At 41.3% G+C, this 27,947-nt stretch overlaps 1 protein-coding gene across 2 annotated transcripts in view; it reads left to right on the plus strand.

Moving 5' to 3' along the window:
• The window catches only part of LOC126272978 (uncharacterized), an 802,883-nt gene that overhangs the window by 67,587 nt on the left and 707,349 nt on the right, over positions 1-27,947 (plus strand). The window contains exon 1 of one of the 2 annotated variants that reach the window (XM_049976319.1): positions 964-1,371. The exons of the other annotated variant lie outside the window; for it this stretch is intronic. Coding sequence (XP_049832276.1) covers positions 1,314-1,371 — 58 coding nt within the window. The 5' untranslated portion in view covers positions 964-1,313. Of the gene's footprint in view, positions 1-963; positions 1,372-27,947 lie in introns of those variants that run through there. 2 annotated transcript variants of the gene reach the window in all.

The following is a 27,947-nucleotide window of genomic DNA, read 5'->3' on the forward strand; positions in this document are numbered from 1 at the left end:
CTCAATTTCTTTTATCCCATGCTGCAAAGTGCTTGTTGCTAAACTAAACTTTTTTGCAATGGAAAAGTCATCAAACATAATGGCGTTAAGCTTATTAATACAATCACTAGATCTATAATTTTGGAGATGTTTTACCGTGTGGTAGGCTAGTGTAAGCTCGGCTGCTCGAACTTACGTCTCTTCATTTGACTGATGTATCACAAAATAATTTTGTAGAGTTTTACTGCAGGTCTGTGCCCTGTATCTGTTACTGTGTTTCTTTCACCTGATGTGATCAACAATGTCGGAACGTCCACTGTGACTAATACTAATAAAGCAGTTACTGTGCTTCGTAATCAAAACGACCTTTTTTAATGAAATTCCATTCCTTGGAATTGCGTTTCACAGTAATGCAGCAATAATACCACTAATATCAGAAAAAACTATTGCAGTTTGTCTGCCAAAACATCAACGAGCACACTGTTCTGACAATGAGTGTGTAAGTGGCGCGACAATCGGACAGTTTCATAGCTACTTGTTGGCCAAAGTATCGCTCAAAGTAAGTTATTGCCTGAGTGTATCAATATTGATACTGTGATTACTAGTATGGGACAATGGTGGTTTTAGACAAATAAGCTAAAATATATTAATTTCCTGTGTTGCATTTCCTTTAATTTAGCGAAATCCCAAAAATCTGAGAAAGTTTCACGAAATGTATTTAAAAACTGAATTCCGGGACTTTTGAGTGTCCCGAAACAAATTTTCGGGGCACCGGAACACAGGGATGAAAACCCGGACAATCCCGGTATCCCGGGACGTTTGGTCACCCTAATTTAGGGAGATAGTGGGAGCTGACGCTCGACAGCGGCGGGTTCTTCGTACACGTGGCGCCATTACAGGGAGCGCGGCTGATTCCGTAACTGACGATGAGCGACGGGCGCATGCGCGGCCACGTCGAAGATGCGCGGGAAGCCGACAGCTTCCAGTGGCGTTGCGGCGCTCCTCCCGTGCAGATGTACGCAGCGCGCGTAGTAAAGCCACACAGCAGCGGCATTCGCGACGCGTAGTTTAGCGTTAAAAGTTCGCAGCGAAATCACACCCGTCGTAAGACGTTCGCTTTTGTCCTTCATATCAGATACAGACAGAACATTTTTTATAGGTGTACAGGTTTACGGCCTTATCGTTTTGAAATAGCTTGCCGTCAAAAGACGTAGATTCCACTGACGCCGTAACACTTTAACCCGTCTCTCACACACTATACGACTATGTAGGATCCACAGTCAGTTGCTACAGATGTGTTTGTAAACCCTAGGACAGTGAATCAGTGTCCAAGGATGAAACGAATTGTTGCCGCATTCATCAATCTGCTCGTGCTACAAATTCTCCTGGCCGGTAAGAGACAACTTGTTTCATAGCCTGCACAGGAAGCGTGCTAAATGAACGCAATGTTAAGTGTAAATGATGGACAGTGTTGTATACTTAATATCATTATTGCTATTAATGTACCAGGTAATCGATTCCGAAATCTAAAACAGGGAAAATGTATCACACATCTTATTTATTAAACAGTAGCGCTCGTTTCGTGATTGAGGAGAACATCCAGTGGCTCTCGATTTCATACCAGTTATGTTTTTAGCATTTAATCGTTGCTAAGTTCTATGATTATTGTAGTTTTATACAGCTTGAACAATTTAAGCCGATGTTGTGATTGTTGGAAATGGTACTTACACGCTTCCGTGAAATAGCTATGTGGTACTATTACAGTGAAAGCTTTTTGTCTACAACGGTACCGTGCGCATCTTTTAACTTGTAACACGTTTCCACAAGGGCAATGAATATCTAAGCGAAACTAATCAAATAAATCTGATATTTTGACACCTGCAGCCGTTGATTAGCACATTAACAAACATTATCTTATCCCCCAATTGTCTACTGTATCTAATTGATGCCATTGTTAATTATTTAGCAACGTGTTTTTAGGTTAACAGTCATTTGACATCAAATACTTAATGGAGGCCCCCCTGGACTGTTAAAAACTATCGGTTGTGTGATTCACCACACATTAAGTCATAGCCTCTGTCCCACCTCCCCTTTTGAAGTCCTAAGACGAACTCCCTTGATCCATGTAATGTCCTGTCGCATGGCTAATATCTCCGACACTTTTTATTTCATCCAAAACTATGTCAATCACTATAGTTTACTCCTTGATCTGTTCGTCTCTCATCCCGCATCTCCTATTAATTTCCAGAATGCGTATCATCATTGTTTGAACTTCTGCCAATTTTTGAACGTTTTTGTACTAAAATGTCATGTTTCACTGCCGTTAATAAAAGTTGGTAATACATACTGTCTGTAACCATTCCTGTTCATACTAGAGTATAATTTCACTATTCTAATTTATTTCTCTGTTCAGTAATTTAGCGTCTCCAGTTTCTCAAACCCAAACCTCATAAACTGATTCTGAGCCATGATTGTTTACCAGTACCATTTTCTTTTCAATGCATTGTTCATAAATTTTAGTATTATTATTATTTATTATGTAGTCTGCTTTCTGATTTGCTATATTAACGGTGACATTTACCGCATCTTGAAACAAACCGAATACTGTCATAAAAAAAAATTAAGATATGATCCATTGAACCTACCCCGTCTTTGAATTTTTATGTGAAACCTTGCTCTGTGCTTTAGAAACTAATTTGGCGATTTTCAATATCTTTTAACTGAGTCTTTCTTCAATTCCATATTTATCGTTAACCTAACGAAGTCTAATGGAAACAGTAACACTGGCAGGTGGATTCTTCAGCATAGACACATCGGTTACGTTATTGCCTTATTTCTTAAAGACTGGCTACTTCCATATTTCAAAATAATTATGTAGTGATAGTCAACGTAATAGTAAATTCTAAGAGAATGTGTTTCGTCTAAATTCAGACTTACCACAGACTAAAACCCCAATAAAAAATTCTTATGTGCGATTATTCCTCTTGGAAAAGTAGCCTGTATTGTTCCGTAATCGTTACAGTACTGTGAGTAAATGTGATAATGCTGTTACAGTTTAATAATAATAATGCAACTTACAATGCTGTCTGGTGATAATTTATTACTGTTGAGAAGGAAAACCATTAGTAACAAAGATGTAGGTAATGATAAAGTTCTTGGGAGATCAGATTGTAGTTATTTCCCTGAGCTCAGGATTAAAGAATAATACTTATTTCTACAATTAATACTTCTCAAGAGTTTAATAAAGTTACAAAAATTAGACATTAGAGATCTCTATTTTGTACTGGAATTTTTATGTATGCACTTGGGTTCTTCGATACGATATTATTATTATTATCAACTACCGGTTACCTAAAAACGTAAAAAAATTGTATCATCAATCTCATCTATTCTGAAGGAGTATTTTGTACTCAGTCAGTACCTATATAATGGAGTTTCTTCCTCCATTGACAGTGTTCTTAAGATTTTTTTTATTTCTTATTTTATGGAATACAGTCCGTTTCCTTTAATAATTACGACCTTTGATATTTTGTGAATGAAATTGGTGTAGTATCATGCTGTTGCCAGTTAACTACTACAATCATCTTTGGTATATTGTGTGTACAGCATCTGTATAACTGAAAATGTATGTCGTATGGCAATGTTCTAGTCACGTAAATGTAAGGTATCACATCTATATCAGTGTAAGCAACAATAAGCAATTTAGAGAATATTTTTATTCCGTTTCCCTTTTCTTATTTTCATTTTATCTTTGTAAATATTCTCTTAAACAAACAACATCGGTAAATTGTAAATTTCACTACTGCCTTGCCTTCGGATGGATATATATGAACATGGCACCCAGAGTTGTTGAAACTCACAGGAAATATTACGTCGTTAAGTCAATAAGTTTTATTGCTTAATGTTTGATATACTACTCTTTTCTTCTCTTTGTGTATGTAATGAGTCGCAGTCAATGTCTCAATATATAAGCGTCAAGGATAAAATCTTTGATATAGAAATTTTAAATGGCATCCTCGATGATGTCAGAATAGATAATTTTTGTATTTTTTTCTTTTTCTGTTTCGTTAACGACCTATCCATGTGTATTTCTTGTAAACATAGACCTGAGAATCTTACTTTATTTGGTTTTTATTGAAAGAAAATTGTATTGTGGCATTTTATCTCCGTGCAGTTATCAGTTCGTAAGGCGTGATCACATATATAAACAGGAAATTGCCCGGCTGTTTCTATGCTGACTGACTCCCACACTACACTCCATTTGTAACATTCGGAAGCAATGTGAAATAAATGGCCACTGTTACATTACAGGAGCTAACGATCCTTTGGTCTGCTACGTCAGGATGAATGTGATGTGCGTCATTTCTCCCATGTATTCCCACAAATAAAAAGTTTGAAGGTACGAAAGCGGCAAACGTGCATCCTGTGGAAATGATCCTCCAAATGAAAAATATTTGTGGTGACAAATACCAACCATTGCAACTCAAATTATATGAAAAATCTCTTGGAAACGTACGGCGTGGAAACCAATGTGAGTGAGTGTCATTGGCGTATTAAGATTGAATCAGATTATCGGCAGCTTTATTTGTATGCCTAATCTTGTGCTATGAGGAAAATTAATTTTGAGTGCCACCTGCTGGATATAGTATGGACTAGTATGAGTTGCACTACTCTCTAACTAGCGCTATTTCTTGTTTCAGTGTGACGCTTTCTATGTTGCCACCCTGCCACTTAGTCTTACAACATAGTTCTCAGAATTCTGTCTGTACTTGGAAGGAGTTTAGTCCACATTCACTGCTCACTACTACACTGTTGTCCAAAATCTAATTCACGATATAATCTTATAGGCAACAGATGCCCGTACGACGGTGTCCTACACTGGAGATGGTTTTTTTTTTAAAGGAAATTATTTATGGATCATATGTTGAAAACAATAGACTGGCTGGGTGAGATCAAGATATGTAAACACAAAATAAGCAGTCTTGCATATGCGGATGACTTAGTTGTGATGGCAGATTCGACTGAAACTTTGCATAGTAATATTTCAGAGCTAGATCAGAAATGTAAGGACTATGCTACGAAGATTATCATTTCCAAAACGAAAGTAATGTCAGTGGGAAAGAAATATAAACGGATTGAGTGCCAAATAGGAGGAACAAAGTTAGAACAAGTTGATGGATTCAAGTACTTAGGATGCATATTCTCACAGGATGGCAACATAGTGAAAGAACTGGAAGCTGTGTAGCAAGGCTAATGCAGTGAGCGCACAGCTACGATCTACTCTCTTCTGCAAGAAGGAAGTCAGTACCAAGACTAAGTTATCTGTGCACCGTTCAATCTTTCGACCAACTTTGTTGTATGGGAGCGAAAGCTGGGTGGATCCAGGTTACCTTATCAACAACGTTGAGGTTACGGATATGAAAGTAGCTAGGATGATTGTAGGTACTAGTAGATGTGAACAATGGCAGGAGGGTGTCCACCATGAGGAAAGCAAAGAAAAACTGGGAATGAACTCTATAGATGTAGCAGTCAGGATGAACACGCTTAGATGGTGGGGTCATGTTACACACATGGGAGAAGCAAGGTTACCCAACAGACTCATGCGTTCACCAGTAGAGGGTAGGAGGAGTCGGGGCAGACCAATGAGAAGGTACCTGGATTCGGTTAAGAATGATTTTGAAGTAATAGGTTTAACATCAGAAGAGGCACCAAAGTTAGCACTGAATAGGGGATCATGGAGGAATTTTATAAGGGGGGCTATGCTCCAGACTGAACGCTGAAAGGCATAATCAGTATTAAATGATGATGATAATGATGATGAGGAGGAAAACAACGCCAACAATGACGTCAGGGTGCCTAACAAGAGGGATTGTGTTTGTCGGGTAGTCCCACATCCACAATTGCTGTGCACACTGTCACAGAGGATTGAGTATGGCATAGAGAAGACGCCCACCAGGCTCTCTGTAGCGGAGGGTCATGGGAAGAATGGAAGCATTGGAATCGCAAACTGATTTTTCCTGACGGCTGAATGTTAATCGTTCTGTCGTTTTTCGGTTGTAGCGACAGCTTACAGAGATCGAAATTGTATCCCGAAGACCAGGATGGAGCCAACCGAGTGTAACGTCAGAAAGAGAGAACAGTTATTAGGCTGTAAGGGGACGATGGTACCGCCTTAGCACTGCACTTAAACTGACATCGCAGTATGTGATGTAGCGGGGGAAACGGTGTACAGAAGGCTTCAGAGGGGTGGCCTTTGCTGTCGGAGACATGCTGTACATGTAGCTCTGATGCCTCTTCATAGGAGGGAACTTCTAGAGTGGAGCCGTCAACATGCCATCTGGACGGCCGAGCAGTGGGCCAATGTTAATATTACGGATGAGTCCCGATCTGGTCTGGACAGCTATTCTCGACGAATTCTCATCTGGATGGAACGTGAAAGACGATTTCGGGCCCCAAATATTGGTGAAAGAAACCGATATCGAAGGGGATCCCTAATGCTTTGGGCGAGGATTGTATTGACCCCTCTTCAGGAAATTTTATGGTGAATCAGCAAGGTTTAACTGCTGTCAAGTATCGTGACGAGATTTTTAGACCTCATGAGCGGTTATTGTGAGGCGTGTGGGCTCAGGCTTTGTATTGATGGAAGATAATGCTCGATTTCATAGAGCATGCGTTCTTGATGTTTTCTTGGAAACGGAACATATTGGACGCTTGGTGAGGCCTGCTCGTTCTCCCTCTTTGAATTCTGTGCAGCACTTCTGGGATGCACTAGGGAAACGCATTACGTCAACATGTACGAACTCACCCTTCACAGAACGCGGGGTTAGGAGGCTTGTCTGCTCTGTAGAGGATATGTGGTGATCTGTGGCATCTCTGCCGGAAGAGCGCAATGCTGGTGCACTCGCAATTGTTGCGAAGCACACTCTTTATCGTACATTGTTGAACATGGAGCTCCGGAGAAAACCACCTCTAGGTATTCACATGTTTACCCAAGGACATCCTCAATTATTACAGTGGACACGGAACCATCAGGATTCAACCATCGAGCAATGGGAAACGTGTCGGTTCTTCGGTTGGATTTCATCTTTACTACACCAGATCGATGGTCGTCTTCACAAACGCCATCATCAAGTTGAAAGGTGGGTCGAAACATGCAGTGCTGCGCGGGCGCTGGCTGGTGGGAGCAGTATTACACTATAGGAGACATTATCCTGTCCTTACGTGGGACCTTGTGGCGGAAATAGAAGACACGTTGACACCTGCGGACCACCTGTATCCCTTCTTGCTTGGTACGTCTCCCGTCAGTTATGTATCTTCCAGTAGTATAATTGCCCGTCTCTGATAAGCAGTGGTTTAGAAGTGTCATAGTGAACTCGCAATGATGTCTTGCGACCAACCATTTAGCGCCTAGTGATAATTTCACCGTCCTTCTACCTTCTTCCGTAGAGTCTCACGACAGTAGCACGAGAACATACGACCAGAATCACCGTTTTCGACTGACTCGTTCACGGTCTACGCGTAATAATAATCTTCCTTTTGTCAGAGTCACTTATCTCAATGGATTTTCCCATTTGCACCCCATGTTTTTGCTGAGGTGATACTCCGTTCGTACCTTCTCCGTTTACATACTTTCGTTACCGCTTCACGTGCTCGCAACGCTCCAGGCTGTATACAACGTCGCGTGGGCAGTCATCATAATGTTTTAACTTATTAGTGTATGTTGAGCGACAGTAACAGTCGGTCATTGACGTGGATTGTGACGGGACGACAGCTGTAGCAAGAGTCACAGCTGAACTGTCTCACTCGCTAAACCTGTCAGCATCAAATCAGAACGAGAGAGATCCGTAAGCAGCCAACTGCAGGCTGACATGGAATTCTAAAACCACACAGCAGTGTGGTAAATTTCCGTAAAACCAAAGTTAGTGCCGACGGCATAAAACCTCGACTGTGGAGCAACCGATGAAAGTCATTTGGTCGGGTGAGTCCTGTTGCACACTGTTTTCAACTTCTGGGCGAGTCTACATCCCAAGAGAGAAATATAGTGGGTTTCGGTGATGATTTGGGTAGCCCTATATGTCCAATGGCTACCATGGAAGGCTGCATTACTGCCAAGGATTATGTGAACATTACGGCTGAACAAGCCCATCCTATGGCACAATATTTGTTCCCCAATGGTGATGCTGTGATGCAAGACGATTTGACTCCCGTTAGTACAGCTCGCATCGTCCAGGTCTAGTTTTGCGAGCATGGGGATGAATTTTCGTATCTGCCCTGGCCACCACAGTAACCAGGTGTCAATATCAAGGACGCTTTATGTCCCACTTTTTGGAGAATGATGCGTGATCGCTATCCACCACCGTTATCGTCACTGGATCTGCACTGTTTAGCAGGAAGAATGGTGTAACATTCCCTTGAAAACCATACAGGATCAGTGTTTATCCATTCCGAGGGAAATGGAAGCTGTTTTGGGATGCCAAAGGTTTTCCTACACCGTATTAGACGCAATAGTGTGTTCTGTTTGTGGCGTTTCCCTGTTTTTGTCCAACCTCTCTACATATACACCAAGCCACTATACAGTAAATCAATTTAATTCATATTGGATCCAGTCACAATAAAAAGTTATTTATTTTTCACACCACCGGTTTCGGGCTTGCGCCCATCTTCAAGTGTTTATACATTCATGTACATGTTTATATGCTGGAGATCACCCAATATATACGAAAAAGATGTTTGCTGGTGAGTAAAAAGGTACAACTTGTACCTGCTTAGTCACTAGCAAATAATTTTTTTGTATTTGTACAATGATCTCCAGCATATAAACATGTACATGAATGTATAAACACATGAAGATGGGCGCAAGACCGACCCGGTCGCGTGACAAGTAAATAACCTTTTGTTGTGACTGGTAGCGGAAATTTTTCTACAGCACGCTATACAGTGCATGGTGGAACCTGTACGTTACTAATATTATAGATATTCTCCACTATATGACGCGCGTCTTGAGTAAGGGACAAACGACTATCAGTGTGCCTTTGTGGTGCCTTCGTTATGCGTGAACCTTCCTTACCTTATTCTCCGGATCTTTAACGGTAACATACGTCGATGATAGCATGGTGGTCGCACAGTCTTATTCGAATACAGGGCCTGTCAGCTTACGCAACGAGCTTCCGAGTGGACTCTGTAGTCTTCCTTCCAAGCATTCCTACTTATGCTCCCCGAGCATTCCTGTGGAACTTTAGTACGGGCTGTTAAGACCTATTACAGCAACGTTTCTCTGAATTTGTTCGATGTCTTCGCTCTGTTTACTTGATAACGTTTCACAACACCTGAACAACTAAAACTGGTTGCCCTACCGTTTTGCATTCGATTTCCTTCGCACATGATCAACATCTTCCCAGAACCCTTCCAAAGAAATCGAAGTTCCACATTAGCTTTTCCTAAAAGAGCTTTTACGTGATTGTCGCATCTCATATCATCTCCCACAATTACCCGTATACTGTAGGACGTGCTCAAGTTGTTCACCAGTGATCTTGTAGTGAGACACTGTCGGGTTTCTCCCCTTCGTTGTAGGCATTGTCTTTCATTTATTCATATTTAAAGATAACTGCCTGGGGCATAGCACCTATATAAGTCGGACGGCAGAGAGCAGATAGTTTCATACATGAGTCATAGTTCTAGCACGACTGATGTGCTCTTACGATGCAGTAGCTCTTTACAAGCCGGACTATAAATCATTTACAGTCAAAATAGCACATTTTGTAAACAAACCTATATCTTCTATCAATAATATGACTTCTATTAATTACTCATAATTTTTATATGTTCAGTTATTAGCTAAACTGAAGGTGTGAACTCGACGCAGTGAGGGGGAACGAATACTGCCATGTGTTTTAACAGAGTATACTCTAGCGAGAGAAACGCAGAGAGTATCAGTCATACTCTTCCGTCAAATTTATGATGGCTAAAAACGTGACGTTCAGAAGAGATTTCCACCCCTCGTACTCTTACGGATTTATGGACAGCCCTCCAAGAGCCATGGTGTCACTTACCTGCAGCACTACTCGAAACATTAGTCGAGTCCATGACACGTGGTGCTGTGGCACTTCTACGAGCTAGCGGGCGCCCGACACGATAATTGGTAGGTGTAGGAATAATCCGCGATATTTATAACAATGAATCTAGTATATTATCAATGTCATCACCTCAGCCACGGGACAATTTCGACGAGATATGGCACACATAATTTTCTGTCCAGAAGGAATCACCACAGGTATAAAGGCAACCCACCTGTCAAAGGGATGAGGGTGAACGATAAATGCAGTGTAGCCCACGGAGTGAGAATAATCGTATCCAGTATTTGAGAAAGAGAGCATTAAGAGACATGAAACAAATGTAACAAACAATTTCAAACTCTAGAAGAGTTACAAAATGATGAAAGGAAGAAAGTTTATGACTTACTTAAAAGAAGTATGATGTTTTAACTCATTATTTCTTTACAACTTATTGTATTCGTGGCGTATTTTGCAAACAGTAAGCAAATATACCATTTTTTTTAATGTGCCAGAAAGCGTGAAAAACTAATGCATCATGCAAGACATTTAACTTTATAACTTCGTTGCCACTAAATTTAATAGCAAAACTTTTCACAGGCATTACCTGTATGCCACTAAAAGTAAATACCAGAATACATCATTGTACGACACATAGTTCAGAAAATACGATGTAAAATACTGAGAAGCGAGAAGAAAGTTCCGCATCAAGTGTGACGTTTTATAACTTCTTTACTTCCAAATCTATTCGCAGTACATTTCGCATACAATAGAAACATACCGGGTAATCAGTATAAATTTGAAAACTTAATAATACACGAAATAATGTACATAGAGAGGTAAAAATTGACACACATGCTTGGAATGACATGGGATTGTATTAGAACAAAAAAATACAAACGTTCGAACAATGTCCGACAGATGGCGCTGGACAGCAGAAGGTCAGTGACTGCGCATGACAATCGTGTATAAAAGGAGCTGTACTGAGACAGAGAATCAGATGCGCCATAATTCGCAGCATGTTGACATTATCTGAAGAGGCACTTTTAGTGTAGTTGTATTAAAAGAATGGGTAATGTGCTAGTTCAGCGTTACAATCCTATCGCTATAGGAAGGGGATTCTAACGGGTAAAGGTCCGTTGACAAATGCAGCTGTGGCGAGAATGATTTCGAAGTTCGAAGCCACGGGTTGTTCAGATGATAGACCCCGTAGTGGCCGACCGAGCACTAGGCGTAATGCTGATGAGAGTTCAGGAAGAAATGGAGACTATAGTGGATTCGTCTATGCACGGGGAAGACAGCACTCCTGCAGTCGCACGTCGCACTGGCATTCCATACATTACTGTTTAATTGGCATTTAGGCGTACACTCAGATGCTATCCGTACAAAATCCATCTGCATCATGAACTGTTACCTGACGATTTAGTGAAGCGGGGTCCATTTGCGGTGAGGGCGTTTCGAAAGATGGTGGAAAATGATGATTGGTTGAGTAACGTGTTGTGGACCGACGAAGCTCATTTCACTCTCCGAGGGTCTGTCAACGGCCAAAACTGCAGATTTTGGGCAACCGAAAATCCTATAACTGTCGTGGAAACTCCATTTCATGACGAGGAAGTCACGGTATGGGTTGGATTCACCACATCTACCGTTATCGGGCCTTTTTTATTCGAGGAAATGCGTGATTCTGGTTTTGTAACTGCTGCCATGACGTGTGAGAGGTACGCCGATATGTTACAGAATCGCATCAACCCCAGCCTGGCTGATAAACACCTGCTGGAATGGACGATGTTTATGGAAGATGGCGCTCCACCCCATATTGCTAGACGCATGAAAGGTCTCTTGCGCGTGTCGTTTGGCGATGATCGTGTGCTCAGCCGCCACTTTTGTCATGCTTGGTCTCCCAGGTCCCGAGACCTCAGTCCATACGATTATTGGCTTTGGGGTTACCTGACGTCGCAAGTGTATCGTGATCGACCGACATCTCTATGGATACTGAAAGACAACATCCGCCGCCAGTGCCTCACCATAAATCCGGACATGCTTTACAGTGCTGTTCACAATATTATTCCTCGACTACAGCTGTTGTTGAGGAATTATGGTAGACATATTGAGCATTTCCTGTAAAGAACATCGTCTTTGTTTTGTCTTACTTTGTTATGCTGATTATTGCTATTCTGATCAGATGAAGCGGTATCTGTCGGACACTTTTTGAACTTTTGTATATTTTTAGTTCTAATGAAGCCCCATGTCATTCCAACCATGTGTATCAATTGGTACCTCTGAATCTACATTATTCCGTGAGTTATTCCGTTTTCAAATATATACTGACATTTTGATCACCCGGTATATCATTGGATGTACCTGCGTAATTATATCGCCGTATAGCTCATAGTTCAGGAGGTATGGCGTAATAAGCATTATGCTGCGTGAAAATGAAGCTGTAGAACGAAATTCGCTAGACATGCTGGTGAAATATGCGAGCAAAGCCATGGTTGAAAAGCTCATTCTAAACTACTGGAACACTTTCAAATATGGTACACTTATTAGTTAGAATCTGCAGAGAAATACTGTACATGTAAGAAGCCCTCGTATTGGCGTGAGTATGAAATCGTGAAGAGAGAAAGGAGACGAGGAAATGGACAGACTGGAAGGGGACGGAGGAGATGGACACAATTAGTAGGATGAGGAGGAACCAATAGGATAGAGGAGGAAAATTAGAGAGAGGGGAGGGGAGGAAATGGACAGAGAAAAGAAAACACAGATGATTGATTGAGACAAGTGGGCGAAGCGAGTGCAGAGATATGGAGGAGGAGGAGGAGATGAACAGACACAGAGAGAAGAAGAAATTGATGGGCAATGGGAAAAGGAGGTGATGGAGAGAGAGAGATGGGAGTGGAGGAATGGATACTGAAGGAAAAGAGGAGGATATGTTCCTGGAGGGTGTGGAGGAGAAGATGTGTACAAAGAGAGGGAGGAGGAGATGGGCCGAGGGAGCAGAAGAGGAAGGTTGATAGAGGAGGATATTGATAAACAGCAGGGTGAGGAGATGAGTAGAGGGGGAATAAGTAGATTTATTGAGGAAGGAGGATAAGATTGACACAAAGAAGAGACACGAGGAGATGGACAGGGGGAAGGAAAAGAAGAGATGGACAGAGAGTGGAAGTGGAATAGTTGGACGAGACGGAGAGATAGAGGTGGAAGGATGAAATAGACTGATGGAAGGTTGGAATAAAAACATACCTGGGCAATATAGGGTACTCTACTTGTAGTAAAATAAATCCCTCATCTGAAGAACGAACTGAAGCCAGAACAGCAGCGAACAGACGCAGTCGTATTGTTATCCTGGACCTCATGACGACGACCTTGTCAGGAAACACGATGGAATAAACGTACGTATTTGCCAGTGTGCTTGGGGCGTACAGGAAATTAGGACAACGGCGCTTGCGGAAGTTGCTGCGGCAGCCGGCGCTACTGCGCCGTTACTCGGGCTGCCTGTCTCAGCTACACGAGGCGTGCGTAGTGCTGCGTAGCAAGTGAAAGCAGACTCTGCCGGCCCCGCGGTGCGCGGCGTGTTGTTGGCTTATGCAGTGCTGGGCCCGGGCCGGCCAGGTGCGCTGCGGCGGCCGCTGATGGATCGAGTCAACAGATGCCGCGGCGCGCGATCCGCCGGCTAACACCGTTAGCGCCGTGTTTACACACCGCAGACACCGGATCATTACATACTGCGGCCGCGCCGCTCCGCTCCACTCCGCAGCGAAGCACGGTGTTCGTGGCGAGGGCGTTGCTACCGTATTCTGCGGTATCTCTTCGGCTCGCTAGAGGTAACTCTGTCAACCGTTTACACGTTATATTCGTACGTATCCTGAAACTGACTGCTGCTGGCTCTAGTGTTGATTATAATCATTTCAGTAGCAGGTGGAATGCATCTAAATAATTTTTACGAAATAAATCATTCCTCTGAAACAAGGAAATCCCAATTAGTTAATAAGCATAATAATTTTTTTTATACTTGGACAAGAATCTTGAACATAAGACAGTGATTGTAAGTTAGATCCTACCCTTATTATAAGTAGACGTGTTCAACTAGCACTGCTCTCATATATACATAACAACATAACACTAGATTTAATATGAATTTAATGACAGAATTTGATTCAGTTTCCTCATGTTGATAAGTCACAAGGAGCGATCGGTTTTACTTGATCAAAACGTCCTAAATCTGAAATCGCATACAATTCTCTTTATTTGCAGACCTGTTTCGACAGACTGAGAATTGTGCTGTGAGGCGGAGACCCTTTAAGTTGGGGCTGTGATTATACACAGCCGATATTTTGTGCCCGTTCTGAATCTCCTTAACGTATATACCGACAAACTTATGTCTTAAGCCGTAAGGAATTATTTCTGTATTCTTTTTTGAGGCATGCGTAGATTTATTAATTGTTGCGAACGTGTGCAGTGACGAGGTTGGCGAACTATCGAAGGAGAATCAGTGGAGTTTCCAGTTACAGATATTAATATAGGTGCGATATGCCCAATACCTAAAGGAACAAACATGTGATAATATGTTACTGAGATTGAAAACACACAAGATTATCCACGAATCATAGTTGCAACATGCAGTGACAAAACACAAGTAGAGAATGCGTAACATGAGAAACTGGATGCACATATCGGTGAAAACACGCTTCAGATAACTAGTCGCCCAACGAACTGGTTACTATTCAAGTACAAGTGCTGCGAACGATAACTAACTGCAATCCCGAACTCATAACAAAGACCAATTTTACCTTTAGTTTTAGTCGACTATTTGGGCAAACCTTACCGATAGTTACTATAGATACTAAGACCACAAAACACTGACAAGATGCGCAATATAGACCCGCCTGTTTACCACGTGGCGACCAGGAAAATCTTTTAGCGATAGCGTTTTCTTGCCAGAAGAAAAAGCAACATTTACATACTTCTGTTAGGAGAGAGGTAAGCTGAAGGTTTTTCTGAATGTACGTCATGAATAATGGGCGTTTACGTCACCGATACCACAGCTTGCAGTGTAACAAATATAGGGCGGTCGAAATAGCGATTCTACATTCCACGGCCAACAAAAATGTGAATACCTGTTAACACAAAGACTTTACTTCAGTTTCCCGCAACGGAAGTCGTCCTCACGTTCCTTGAGAAACTTCATAAAACGAAACAAAACCCTAAAGCGCGAATGACCTGTGACCGAACAATAACCTGTCTCGGATGTATCAGCTGTACAAGTATCAGTGTTTTCGCACATTTTGCCTAATGAAGAAGTAAAAGAAAACTGTTGTTGTTCTTTGTGTTGTGGTCTTCAGTCCAGAGACTGGTTTGATGCCGCTCTCCATCCTACTCTATCCTCTGCAAGCTTCTCCATCTCCAAGTAACTATTGCAACCTTCATCCTTCTGAATCTGCTTAATATATTCATCTCTTGTTCTCCCTCTACGATTTTTAACCTCCACGCTTACCTCCACTACTACATTGGTGATCCCTTAACGCTTCAGTACGTTTACTATCAGCCGATCCCTTCTTCTAATATGGTTCAAATGGCTCTGAGCGCTATGGGACTTAACATCTGAGGTCAAAGTCCCCTAGAACATAGAAATATTTAAACCTAACTAATTTAAAGACATCACACACATCCATTCCCGAGGCAGGATTCGAACCTGCAACTGTAGCGCTCGCGGAGTTGCAGACTGAAGCGCCTCGAACCGCTCGGATATACCTCCCTTCTTCTAGTCAAGCTATGCCACAAATTTCTTTTCTCCTTTTGTACTCAGTACCTCCTAATCAGTTACGAGATCAGCCCATCTTATTTGTAGCATTCTTCCATAGGACCACATTTCGAAAGCTTCTATTGTTCTATTGTTTGAACTATTTATCGTCCTTGTTTCACTTACATTAATAGCCAGAAAGGACTTCCTGACACTTAAATCTATACTCGATGTTAACAAATTTCTCTTCTTTAGAAACGCTTTCCTTGCCATTACCAGTCTAATTTTATATATCCTCCATGCTTCGACCATCATCACTTATTTTGCTCCCAAATAGCAAAACTCATCCATTACTTTAAGTGTCTCATTTCCTAATCTAATTCCCTTAGCATCACCAAACTTAATTCGACTACGTTACAGTATCCTCGTTTTGCTTTTATTGATGTTCACGTTGTATCCTCCTTTCAAGACACTGTCCATTACCTTCAACTGCTCCTTCAGGTCCTTTGCTGCCTCCGATAGAATTACAATGTCATTGGCGAAACTCAAAGGTTTTATTTCTTCTCAATGTATTTTAATTCATACTCCGAATTCTTCTTTTTGTTTCTACAGCCTTGTCTCACTCCCTTCGCAACCACTGCTTCCCTTTCATTCCCCTTAACTCTTGTAACTGCAATGTGGTATTTGTATAAATTGTATGTAGCATTTCTCTCGCTGTATTTTATCCCTGCCTCCTTAAGGATTTGAAGTAAAATGTTCCCATCAACATTGTCAAAAGCTTACTGTAAGTCTACAAATGTTAGAAACGTAGGTTTGCCTTTCCTTAATCTATCTCCTAAGGTAAGTCGTAGAGTCAGTATTGTTTCGCGTTTTCCAACATTTCTGCTGAATCTAAACTGATCTTCCCTGGGGTCGCCTTCTACCAGTTTTTTCATTCGTCTGTAAAGAATTTGCATTAGTATTTTGCCACTGTGACTTATTAACCTCATAGTTTGGTAATTTTCACATCTGTCAACACCTGCTTTCTTTGGGATTGGAATTATTATATTCTTCTTGAAGTCTGAGGGTATTTCGCCTGTCTCATACATCTTACTCACCAGATGGTAGAGTTTGGCATGACTGGCTCTCCCGAGACTGTAAGTTGTTCGAATGCAATGTTGTCTACTCCCGACGCCTTGTTTTGACTTAGGTCTTTCAGTGCCCTGTCAAACTGTTCACGCAGTATCATATCTCCCATTTCATCTTCATCTACGTCCTCTTCAATTTCCATATTACCTTCGAGTACATCGCTCTTGTATAGACCTATATACTCCTTCCACCTTCCTGCTTTCCCTTCTTTGCTTGGGTCTGGTTTTCCATCTGAGCTCTTAGTATTCAAGCAGGCTTTTTTTTCTCCATATCTCTCTTTAATTTTCATGAAGGCACTATCTATCTTACCCTTAGTGATATATGCCTCTACAACCTTCCATCCGTCCTCTGAACATCTACTCTTAGCCATTTTTCCTGTCGATATAATTTTTGAGACATTTGTTTTGCTTTTTGCCTGCTTCATTTACTGAATTTTTATATTTTATCCTTTCATAAATTAAATTCAGTATTTCTTCTGTTATTCAAGGGCTTCTACTAGCCCTCGTCTTTTTACCTATTTGATCCTCTGCTGCCTTCACTATTTCATCCGTCAAAGCTTCCCATTCTTCTTCTGCTGTGTTTCTTTCCCCTGTTATTGTCAATCGTTCCCTAATGTTCTTCCTGAAACTTACTACAATCTCTGGCTCTTTCTGTTTATCCAGGTCCAATTTCCTTAAACTGCTACGTTTTTGCAGTTTCTTCATTATTAATCTGCGGTTGATAACCAACAAATTGTGGTCAGAGCCCACGTCTGTCTGGAAATGTCTCAGGGTTTAAAACCTGGTTCCTATATCTCTGTATTACCATATATAATCTAACTGAAACCTTCTAGTGTCCCCAGGACTCTTACACATATACAACATTCATTCATGATTCTTAAACCAAGTGTTGGCTATTATTAGGTTACGCTCTGTGCACAATTTTACCAGGCGGCTTCCTCTTTCATTCCTTACCCGTAGTCCATATTCAGCTATCACTTTTCCCTCTCTTTCTTTTCGTACTATCGAATTCCAGTCCCCAATGAGTATTAAATATTCGTCTCCCTTAGTTATGTCAGTAATTTCTTTTATCACATCATACATTTCTTCAATCTCTTCGTTATCTGCAGAGCTAGTTGGCATATTACTTGTAGTACTGTGGTAGGCGTGAGCTTCGTGTCTATCTTGGCTTGAATGCATTCACTATGCTGTTAATATTAGCTTATCCGCATTATCCGCATTATTAAACCAACCCCTCCATCACCCCTATTTGAATTTCTATTTATAATCCTGTATTCACTTGACCAGAGGTTAAGGGGTGGCAGGTGGAAAATTTAATTTCCATTGTTTTGTTGCCGTTCTCAGCACAGGCTCTCTAACTACAATGTTGGCTACCAGAAAGTGATTAGAAAAGAACGTGATGTCTGTAATTAAATTTCACTGTGGCCACGCTGATGGAGAAATAGAGTTATTGATCACTGAAGTTCATTACGCTGAAGATATAGGGTAATTGTTGGGGTTTCATATAACATGCAGTTTCCTATACCAAATTTCACTAGTTTCTGAAAACGTTAAAGCTTAAAGTTCGAGACACATGTTTACCTTATCAATACTACTCTCATGTTTTGCACTATCAGAGCTGTTCAGAGTCGGTTGCTGATCCTATTATCCTTAGATAACAAAACTGTTAAATAATCGTTGTCGACGTAAATATTCAGAGTGAATGCTTGCCAAAATTTAATGTTAATACTCATCAAATGCCACGGTAGTAATGATAGAAAGTCTGTGCTGCGGCGACACTTGAAAATGCGACATACCCAAACTGAGAATATATCACTAATGTCGTTCCGAAATTAACACTTTACCACAATGCGAACTCATTGTTACATGCATACTGAGTTGCTTAATATGGCATCCAAGGTTGTTCCTTGCAACTGCACAGATGCGAGACGGCTTCTGACATGAAATGCGCACTGATACGAATCTAGAAGAGAACTGGGGCCTGACTCTTGCTCGCAGCACTCTTATTTACATAACACCGATGCCGACTGTGGAAGGCGCAGCCGACAAAATTTGAATTCCTGACTAGCCACTTACGATAGTAAAGCACCTCTTCAAGATATTAAATAATTAATTGCTTCATTCGCTGAAGACCAATGAAAGTCTCACTTTAATTGTGCAATCAACACATAGGTAAGTCCCAGTAATAAAATTCTGATGTCACTATGTTACATCCCTTTAGCGAGAGATTTGTTTTAGTTGCACTGCACGCAATAGATGAGCTCTGAACGTGCCCTTTGGAGACGCTACAGCTCTGGTTTTATAGCTACCTTTTAGAAACTTCTCACATCTTTGTTATTATAGCGTACTACCGTTCTAACTAAATCTAAACATCTTAGCTTTATCTAATCACTTACTTAATCTATCTTGTTTCCATACTTTTAGGACACAAAAACAGAAAATTATGAATCTCTACCAAAATACTACTTTGCGAGATCCAGCATGTTGTTTCCATTAAATTACAATGAAAAATAAATCCAAACATAAATTTTGAAGTTTCTAGCTTCTTCTTGTTGGGCCGAAGATTTTTGCGTAAAACGTCCAAATTTCGAAAACTGTTAATGTTACTAAACTGCAACTTAGCACATTGTCATTTTAGCATCATTCCTGACAAGCTATTAACTTTTCAGATTATTTACATTACTTTTAAGGTATTGCGCAACATTTGTAATGTCGTAGATACTTACAGCGGACTCGGCTGGCACACAATGGAAAGCATATTAATTCTACAGGGTGCTTCAAAAATAACCGGTATATTTGAAACGGCAATACAAACTAAACGAGCAGCGATAGAAATACACCATATGTTGCAATATGCTTGGGACAACAGTACATTTTCAGGCAGAAAAACTTTCGAAATTACAGTAGTTACAATTGTCAACAACAGATGGCGCTGCGGTCTGGGGAACTCTATAGTACGATATTTTCCACTTATCCACCATGCGTAGCAATAATATGGCGTAGTCTCTGAATTAAATTACCCGAAACCTCTGACAACGTGTCTGGCGGAATGGCTTCACATGCAGATGACATGTACTGCTTCAGCTGTTCAATTGTTTCTGGATTCTGGCGGTACACCTGGTATTTCCAGTGTCCCCACAGAAAGAAGTCACAGGGGTTCATGTTCATGTCTGGCGAATAGGTAGGCCAATCCAAGCAGCCTCCTGTATGTTTCGAATAGCCCAAAGCAATCACACGATCATTGAAATATTCATTCAGGAAATTAAAGACGTCGGCCGTGCGATGTGGCCGGGCACCATCTTGCATAAACCACGAGGTGTTCGCAGTGTTGTCTAAGGCAGTTTGTACCGCCACAAATTCACGAAGAATGTCAAGATAGCGTGATGCAGTAATCGTTTCGAATCTGAAAAATGGGCCAATGATTCCTTTGGAAGAAATGGCGGCCCAGACCAGTACTTTTTGAGGATGTAGGGACGATGGGACTGCTACATGGGGCTTTTCGGTTCCCCATATGCGCCAGTTCTGTTTATTGACGAAGCCGTCCAGGTAAAAATAAGCTTCGTCAGTAAACCAAATGCTGCCCACATGCATATCGCCGTCACCAACCCTGTGCACTATATCGTTAGCGAATGTCTCTCGTGCAGCAATGGTAGCGGCGCTGAGGGGTTGCCACGTTTGAATTTTGTATGGATAGAGGTGTAAACTCTGGCGCATGAGACGATAGGTGGACGTTGGCGTCATTTGGATCGCAGCTGCAACACGGCGAACGGAAACCCGAGGCCGCTGTTGGATCACCTGCTGCACTAGCTGCGCGTTGCCCTCTGTGGTTGCCGTACGTGGTTGCCCTACCATTCCAGCACGTTAATCCGTCACGTTCCCAGTCCGTTGAAATTTTTCAAACAGATCCTTTATTCTATCACTTTTCGGTCCTTTGGTTACATTAAACCTCCGTTGAAAACTTCGTCTTGTTGCAACAACACTGTGTTCTAGGCGGTGGAATTCCAACACCAGAAAAATTCTCTGTTCTAAGGAATAAACCATGTTGTCCACAGCACACTTGCACGTTGTGAACAGCACATGCTTACAGCAGAAAGACGATGTACAAAATGGCGCACCCACAGACTGCGTTGTCTTCTATATCTTTCACATCACTTGCAGCGCCATCTGTTTTTGAAAATTGTAACTACTGTAATTTCGAAAGTTTGTCCGCCTGAAAATGTACTGTTGTCCTAAGCATATTGTAACAAACGGTGTATTTCTATCGCTGCTCGTTTAGTTTTTATTGCCGTTTCAAATATACCGGTCATTTTTGAAACACCCTGTATATAGCGTGAGTAGGCTGCTCCCCTATAAGGTTTTGTTCTTCCTACAACCGTCTTTCACTAATTCGCACTGTAACTTTAACCTATCCATTTCTATTTTTAAATTTTCTAACCTACCTGCCCAATTAAGAGATGTGATATTCCACGCTGTGATCTGTAGAACGCCAGTTCTTATCCTCTGCATAACAATGTCCTCCTGAGTAGTCCCCACCCGGAGATCTGAATGGAGGACTATTTTACCTCCAGAATGTTTTTCCCAAGAGTAAGCCATCATCATTTAATCATACAGCAAAGCAGCATGCCCTTGGGAAAAATTACGGGTGGAGTTTCCCCTAGCTTTCAGCCGTTCGCAGTACCAGAACAGCAAGGCCGTTTTGGTTGATGTTAAAACACCAGATCAGTCAATCTTGCAGACTGTTGTCCCTGCAACTACTGAAAAAGCTGCTGCCCCTCTTCAGGAACCACACGTTTGTCTGGCCTCTCAACTGACACCCCTTCGTTGTGGTTGCACCTACGGTACGACTATCTGTATCACTGAGGCACGCAAGCCTCCCCACCAACTTCAAGGTCCATGGTTCATGGTGGGAAACTCTAATAGTTTTAAGAGAAAACTATTGAGAGTTATCTCATATTCAGACATTTTTGACCTATGTACGAATCTAAACAAATGACGGAAGGAAACAACTAGGTTGAAGTATTAGTACCATGTATACCTTTCCCATGTAACGACATAATGTAGCGTCAACGTTTTCTAATGGAACGGTATACCTTTTAACTCTAATTAAACGGTCTTGGAAGGAATAGTTCAGTTTTTAAATTTTGCAGGGTACTAACTACTTCGTAGTATTGCAGGTATGCAGCCATAAAAACTCAATTTCTTCTACTGATATTTCGGCCTTAAATCTTTAGCTCATCTTCCAACTACCGAACAAGGTCCCATTGTGGTTGGTACGCTACACTCGCTACACTTGCATTTTGGACACCGTTGGTTCAAAGCCTCGTCCGACCGTCCCGATATAAGCTTTCCATGATTTCTCTAAATTTCTCCAGGCAAATTGTGGGGTGTTCCCCTTGTACAGGGGTGCAAAAACGTTTCCAGTACCTTTAAAATTAGAGAATCAATATTTAACAGTACCGAACATTTTCACAACGAACCTCTGAATTAACTACTTTTGAATGCCTCATACCATTTCAACAAACGATATCTGAGATAATAGCGTTGCAATGTAAGCATCATACATATAAGCTGATAATCTGTATCTATTGTATTCTTGACTTATTGCGTCTCTTATATCTTTTAAATTCGTAAATTTTTTACAACATTGTATTCACCACAGTAACAGAAAAGACGAATACAGCACATCGTGTAATAGTTTTGTATTTTATAAATGAATGTGATTATTTATTTGACTGTTGATTACTGTTGCTAATACGAAATCATGGCAATTTAAGTAGTTATTAATTACGTGTTTTAGTTAGCGCCACTATTGAAAAGAGAACCGAAAAACACTTCTTTCAAAAAGATGTACATAATTGCCTAAGCAAGATTTTTACGTCAGTTTCTGTCGTTTAACGTGACTGGACTTGTGGAAGAATACTAGCATTTTTATTTTTGAAGAAACCTTTATTTGTAATTATGTGAATGATCTGTGTGTGACCAGATGTTTATTTAAATATTGTAATAATTTACTGCAGGAAGAGGTTGAGTCAGATCAAATCTGTAGAACTTAAGATCGTTGTGTTCTTGGTGAAGCCGGCAGTGGTGAAAGACCACAGGAGCCAAGCTAAGAGTAACTTTTTTTTGTGGTGCACTTATGAAGGTGATTATGGACCCTTGTAGTTTGGTTCTTGAAGAAGGAAGGTCAGGTGGGTCATGCGGTGGGTTTTTCGGTCGAATGAACGATTGGTTGTTGGTGGTGAATATTTTACCTTTTGAGGCACTTTTACGTTTGTTGTGGATGGAGGCAGCTGTGACTGAACTAATGTTAATTGTTTAGTCTTATATGTGATTGATCGTGGGCGGTGAAAGGCTGTTCCCGTGTCTATCTTTTCCCGATTGCATTACGGCACTGTGGATAGACAGATTATGAGTTTCTACTTGGAATCTGGCTTGTGTTAATTTGTAAATCATCATGTTGCATTCTGAATAACTGTGCGCTGGTGAACTGCCTGTATTGTGATCACAAAATGGACTTAATTTTCGCTCGCCTTGAATGACGATATAGCATGGGGTTCTGCTACTACTATTTTAGAGCTCTCAACATTACTGCAATTGGCAAGATTATTTTCTGTCCTTATTTCCGTTTGATATCGTAGGACCACTTACAGATTGTCTGAGCTTTGTTTTCTTCAGCGAACGTTATTCAACATAATTCTCGGCGTTCTGCATCAGTTACAGGTAGAATAGAGCCCTTTCTGCTAAGTTATTCGTTTACCTTCGATTTTATGCAATATTTCTGCTCGAACCTACGTCATTATTGAGTAATTATACTGAAGAGCCAAAGAAACTGGTACTCCTGCCTAGTGTCGTGTACTGCCCTGAGAGTACGCAGAAGTGCCACAACACGACGTGGCATGGACACGACTGATGTCTGAAATAGTGTTGTAGGGAACTGACACCATGAATTCAGCAGGGCTATCCATAAATCCGTAAGAATACGAGGGGATGCAGATCTCTTCTGAACAGCACGTTGCAAGGCATCCTAGATATGCTCAATAATGTTCATATCTGGGCAGTTTGTTAGCCAGATTAAGTCTTAGAAGAGTGTTGCTGGAGCTACTCTGTACAAAGTTTAGACCTGTGGGGTGTGGCATTGTCCTGCAGGAATTGCCCAAGTCCTTCGGAAAGCGCAATGGACATGATCAGACAGGATGCCTACGTACGTGCTACCTGTCAGAGTCGTATCTAGATATATCACGGATCCCATATAACTCCATTGCACACGCCCCATACCATTACAGAGCCTCCATCAGCTTGAACAGTCCCCTACCGACATGCAGGGTCGATGGAATCATGAGGTTGTCTCGATACCCGTACAAGTCCATCCGATCGATACAAATTGAGACGAGACTCGTCCGACCTGGAAACATATTTCCAGTCGTCAACAGTCCAGTGTCGGTGTTGTCGTGCAGTCATCAAGGGTCAGGAAGCCCATATCGACGACTGCTAGTTACAGAGCTACTACCTAGCAGCAGAAAACCGTTAGGTAATGCCGCGAACCCTAATCCTCCTTCCACGTGTCTTCCAAGTAAGCTGAGAGGCTGAATCTACTGCACTAAAGCTACAGCGCTCGCATCGTTGCTTAAAACAGGGAGTAGCCCCACTCTGCTTGTGGCCACATAATACCCCAGGTGATGATGTTCAACGTCAAAGAGCTATGTATGAAAGCAATTTCTCGTTCGAAACTCGATCAGTATTTGAATATCGGTGCACTGTAGCGACGTCTGTTCGAGACGATCAAGGAATGTGTCGGATTCTGTGATCTGTCCAGGCTGAGAGTGTTCTATTAATTAAATCCGTTAATATATTTTCGTACATCACCTTACAGCATACAGTCCCAATGTTGATGCAGTGCTCATACACAGCCCACTGATTGGGCAGCAAGACAACGTCAATTCTTCAAAATTATTGTAATCACTCTGGAACTCTAAGCTTTCGTTAGGATAGGATTTAATGAATGTAGATGGTGGTTCCAACCTGATCAATAGCTCTCTCAGTTGTCTTTTACATGAAGCTCCTGCTGATGCATCGGATACCCCAGCATGGACCTAGCGCCTAACCATATATTCAACGCACACGAAGGTGTTAGCCCTTTCGTAGACAGCCGCTACAAGCGACGTTATTCAGCTCTAGTGTTTGGAGTAACGGCTGCGGACGCTCTACCTTCGGTGTGTCAGCTCATTCATATAATGGCCGAGATGCATCTGGCCGAAATATGAGCTGAATGTATGATTTATTTGTAGCTGAAGCCCCGAAATGTAATGGATAACACTTTATTATGGTTTTCACCCTTTGTTGCATGAATAGTTACGTGAATTTATAATTAAAATTTACAAGAAAGTTTGGCTTGACACAGTTTTGTCTCCACTAAGGGTGTAAACCCCGTGGAAGTCCTTAAAAATTAGTCTTACAAGAGAAATTATTAGGGTCTTCCATGTAATGTCGGACTAAACACACCATACAACTCGGTTTGGAAAGTTGGAAGTAGTTCGTCGCTCGTTATAATGTAAGTAATGATGTGTGTTAATTTTCTCGGACGACAATATTTACTGCAATCTTCCCACTTTCAATCAAACGAAAACCTCTAAGGGGATCATAAAGTATTTACGTCGTTCCACATTTTTCACTTAATTCTCATTCCAACGAGTATTGTGAAAGAGATGATCCACAGTTTTCAATCAGTTCTCAATCTATAGGATTTATTGAAACATTTGATTAAAGTATAAGAAATAGGAGGAGAGAAGTTTAAGTAAAATTCTGAAGCTTTGAAGGCTTTTTCTCTATTATGCCACCATCAGTTGCACAACTGTTTGTAAGTTTCTGACGAAGTCTTTGTTAAAGACTATATGAATATTCTTAAACCAAAATCCATCACACTACACAAAACGGAAAGAAAGAAAGAAAGTGAGAGTGGTACAAAGAGAGAGAGAAGAGGAACGAAATGGCTCTGAGCACTATGGGACTTAACATCTATGGTCATCAGTCCCCTAGAACTACTTAAACCTATCTAACCTTAGGACATCACACAACAGCCAGCCATCACGAGGCAGAGAAAATCCCTCACCCCGTCGGGAATCGAACCCGGGAACCCGGGCGTGGGAAGCGAGGACGCTGCCGCACGACCACGAGATGCGGGCAGAAAAGGAACGGCAAACTTATTGGTCATTTTGGGTATAGACTACCTAGTACATAGGATATTATCACAAAGTTAACAGAAATAAAACAAGTGTATAACAGTGTTTCTACCATATAAATTGTTGAAGTGCAATCCTACCAACAGCGGAAAGCTTCCCTCTTCCACTGAAGCCTGATCCTTCTGCTTTGGAAAAACAGTCAACTGTGGAAAAGAAATATGTAAAGCTAAGTTCCGCGTTCTACTCCCATGGGCTAATCGCGTTCGACCGGCCGCCGTATCATCCTCAGCCTTCGCAAAGTAGCCGGACACGTTGACTACTGAGCTGGAAAACAAGTATGGCGAAGGTGTGTAAAATACCGCAACCTACATATGAATACTTTGACCAGCTGCTTCGACATACGGAAAACTTTCCTCACCAATTAAGGATAGAACCAAAGAGAATAGTTACAAATTATTCGGCACGTTTTTCCTGGGGTACTGAGTAGTTTGAGACCGCTTGAGTATATATAAGGCTAAGGCTTAACTACATTACAGATTGTTATTGATTGAGTTCGAAAGAGAGATAAGCTTTTTTTTCAATTAAATGGTTCAAATGGCTCTGAGCATTATTGGACTTAGCATCGGAGGTCCAGTTCCCTAGAACTTAGATCTACTTAAACCTAACTATCCTAAGGACATCACACACATCCATGCCCGAGGCAGGATTCGAACCTGCGACCGTAGTGGTCGCGCTGTTCCATACTGAAGCGCCTAGAACCGCTCGGCCACAAAGGACGGCTTTTCAATTAAAGTGAGTATACTTGGAGAAATGCGTGATGCACACTAAGCTGTTTTATGATACATATTTCCAGTGCCGGTTCGCTCATGGATAATCTTCACGGTGGAATATCTGTTGTAATATCTTCACATGGAGTACATGATATTTCAGCAGGGAAGTATACGCAACTGCTGACTTGAATACTTAAGAAAACTGCTCCGATAATGGTGTTGTGCATCTACTGCTCTTACAAGATTTCCATTTTTTCAGTTATTTCCTGCATGATTAATCTTTTATTGCGTCGTTAACTATCATTTTTCAAGTCAGCAGTGTCATAGACTTTCCTGGTTAGACAGCATGTTTGCTATGTGGAGTTGTTACAATACAAATTTTTGCGTTTTGAAGACGACCCATAGTCGAAACTGGTAGTGAATAAATGTTTCTCTAAGTAAGTCAGTGCTGTTGACAGTTACCCGAAGAAAACATTAAACTGAGTATGCCACAAGTGATATAAATGGAATGAAACCTAACGTGCTGCTTTTCTGCGCTCTGTAGAATTGAAAACTGTCCATAACGAGAAATAGCACAAGGTGGATAAAATTTGGTTCACTAGAAGCCATTCTCAGACTTTGCTGAAAAAGCCATAAGGAAATCATTTATGGGATAACGTTCGAATGAACCTGATGAAAGATGAGATTCGTGTTAGGAATTCAAATCCCATGAAATCTAGATTGCACATGAGATCTTCTTATTAGGATCGCTTATTAGTTATGGCTATCATTCCAGCTATCTTCAGGTCATAAAACGTTCTGGATTTGTGTTGGTGCCATCACGGCTTCAGACATCGATAAAATCTATTCTAAAACGACAACATCGACACATGGCATAATTAAAAACAGCTTTTCATCTTTCGCGTCCAGTGTAATGCAACGATGGTCACAAAACAAAGACATCATATTGTAACAGAGATCATCATATGTGACATGTACCACATCACAGCTCTCTCTCTCTCTCTCTCTCTCTCTCTCTCTCTCTTTTCAGTGCGAAAATATTCGCACTTTTTTAAACAAGTAGCACCTCAAACTCCCACAAGATCCCCTAACTACATCTCAGTTACATT

Source organism: Schistocerca gregaria, chromosome 5 (assembly GCF_023897955.1).
Source record: "Schistocerca gregaria isolate iqSchGreg1 chromosome 5, iqSchGreg1.2, whole genome shotgun sequence".
Classification (NCBI taxonomy): domain Eukaryota; kingdom Metazoa; phylum Arthropoda; class Insecta; order Orthoptera; family Acrididae; genus Schistocerca; species Schistocerca gregaria.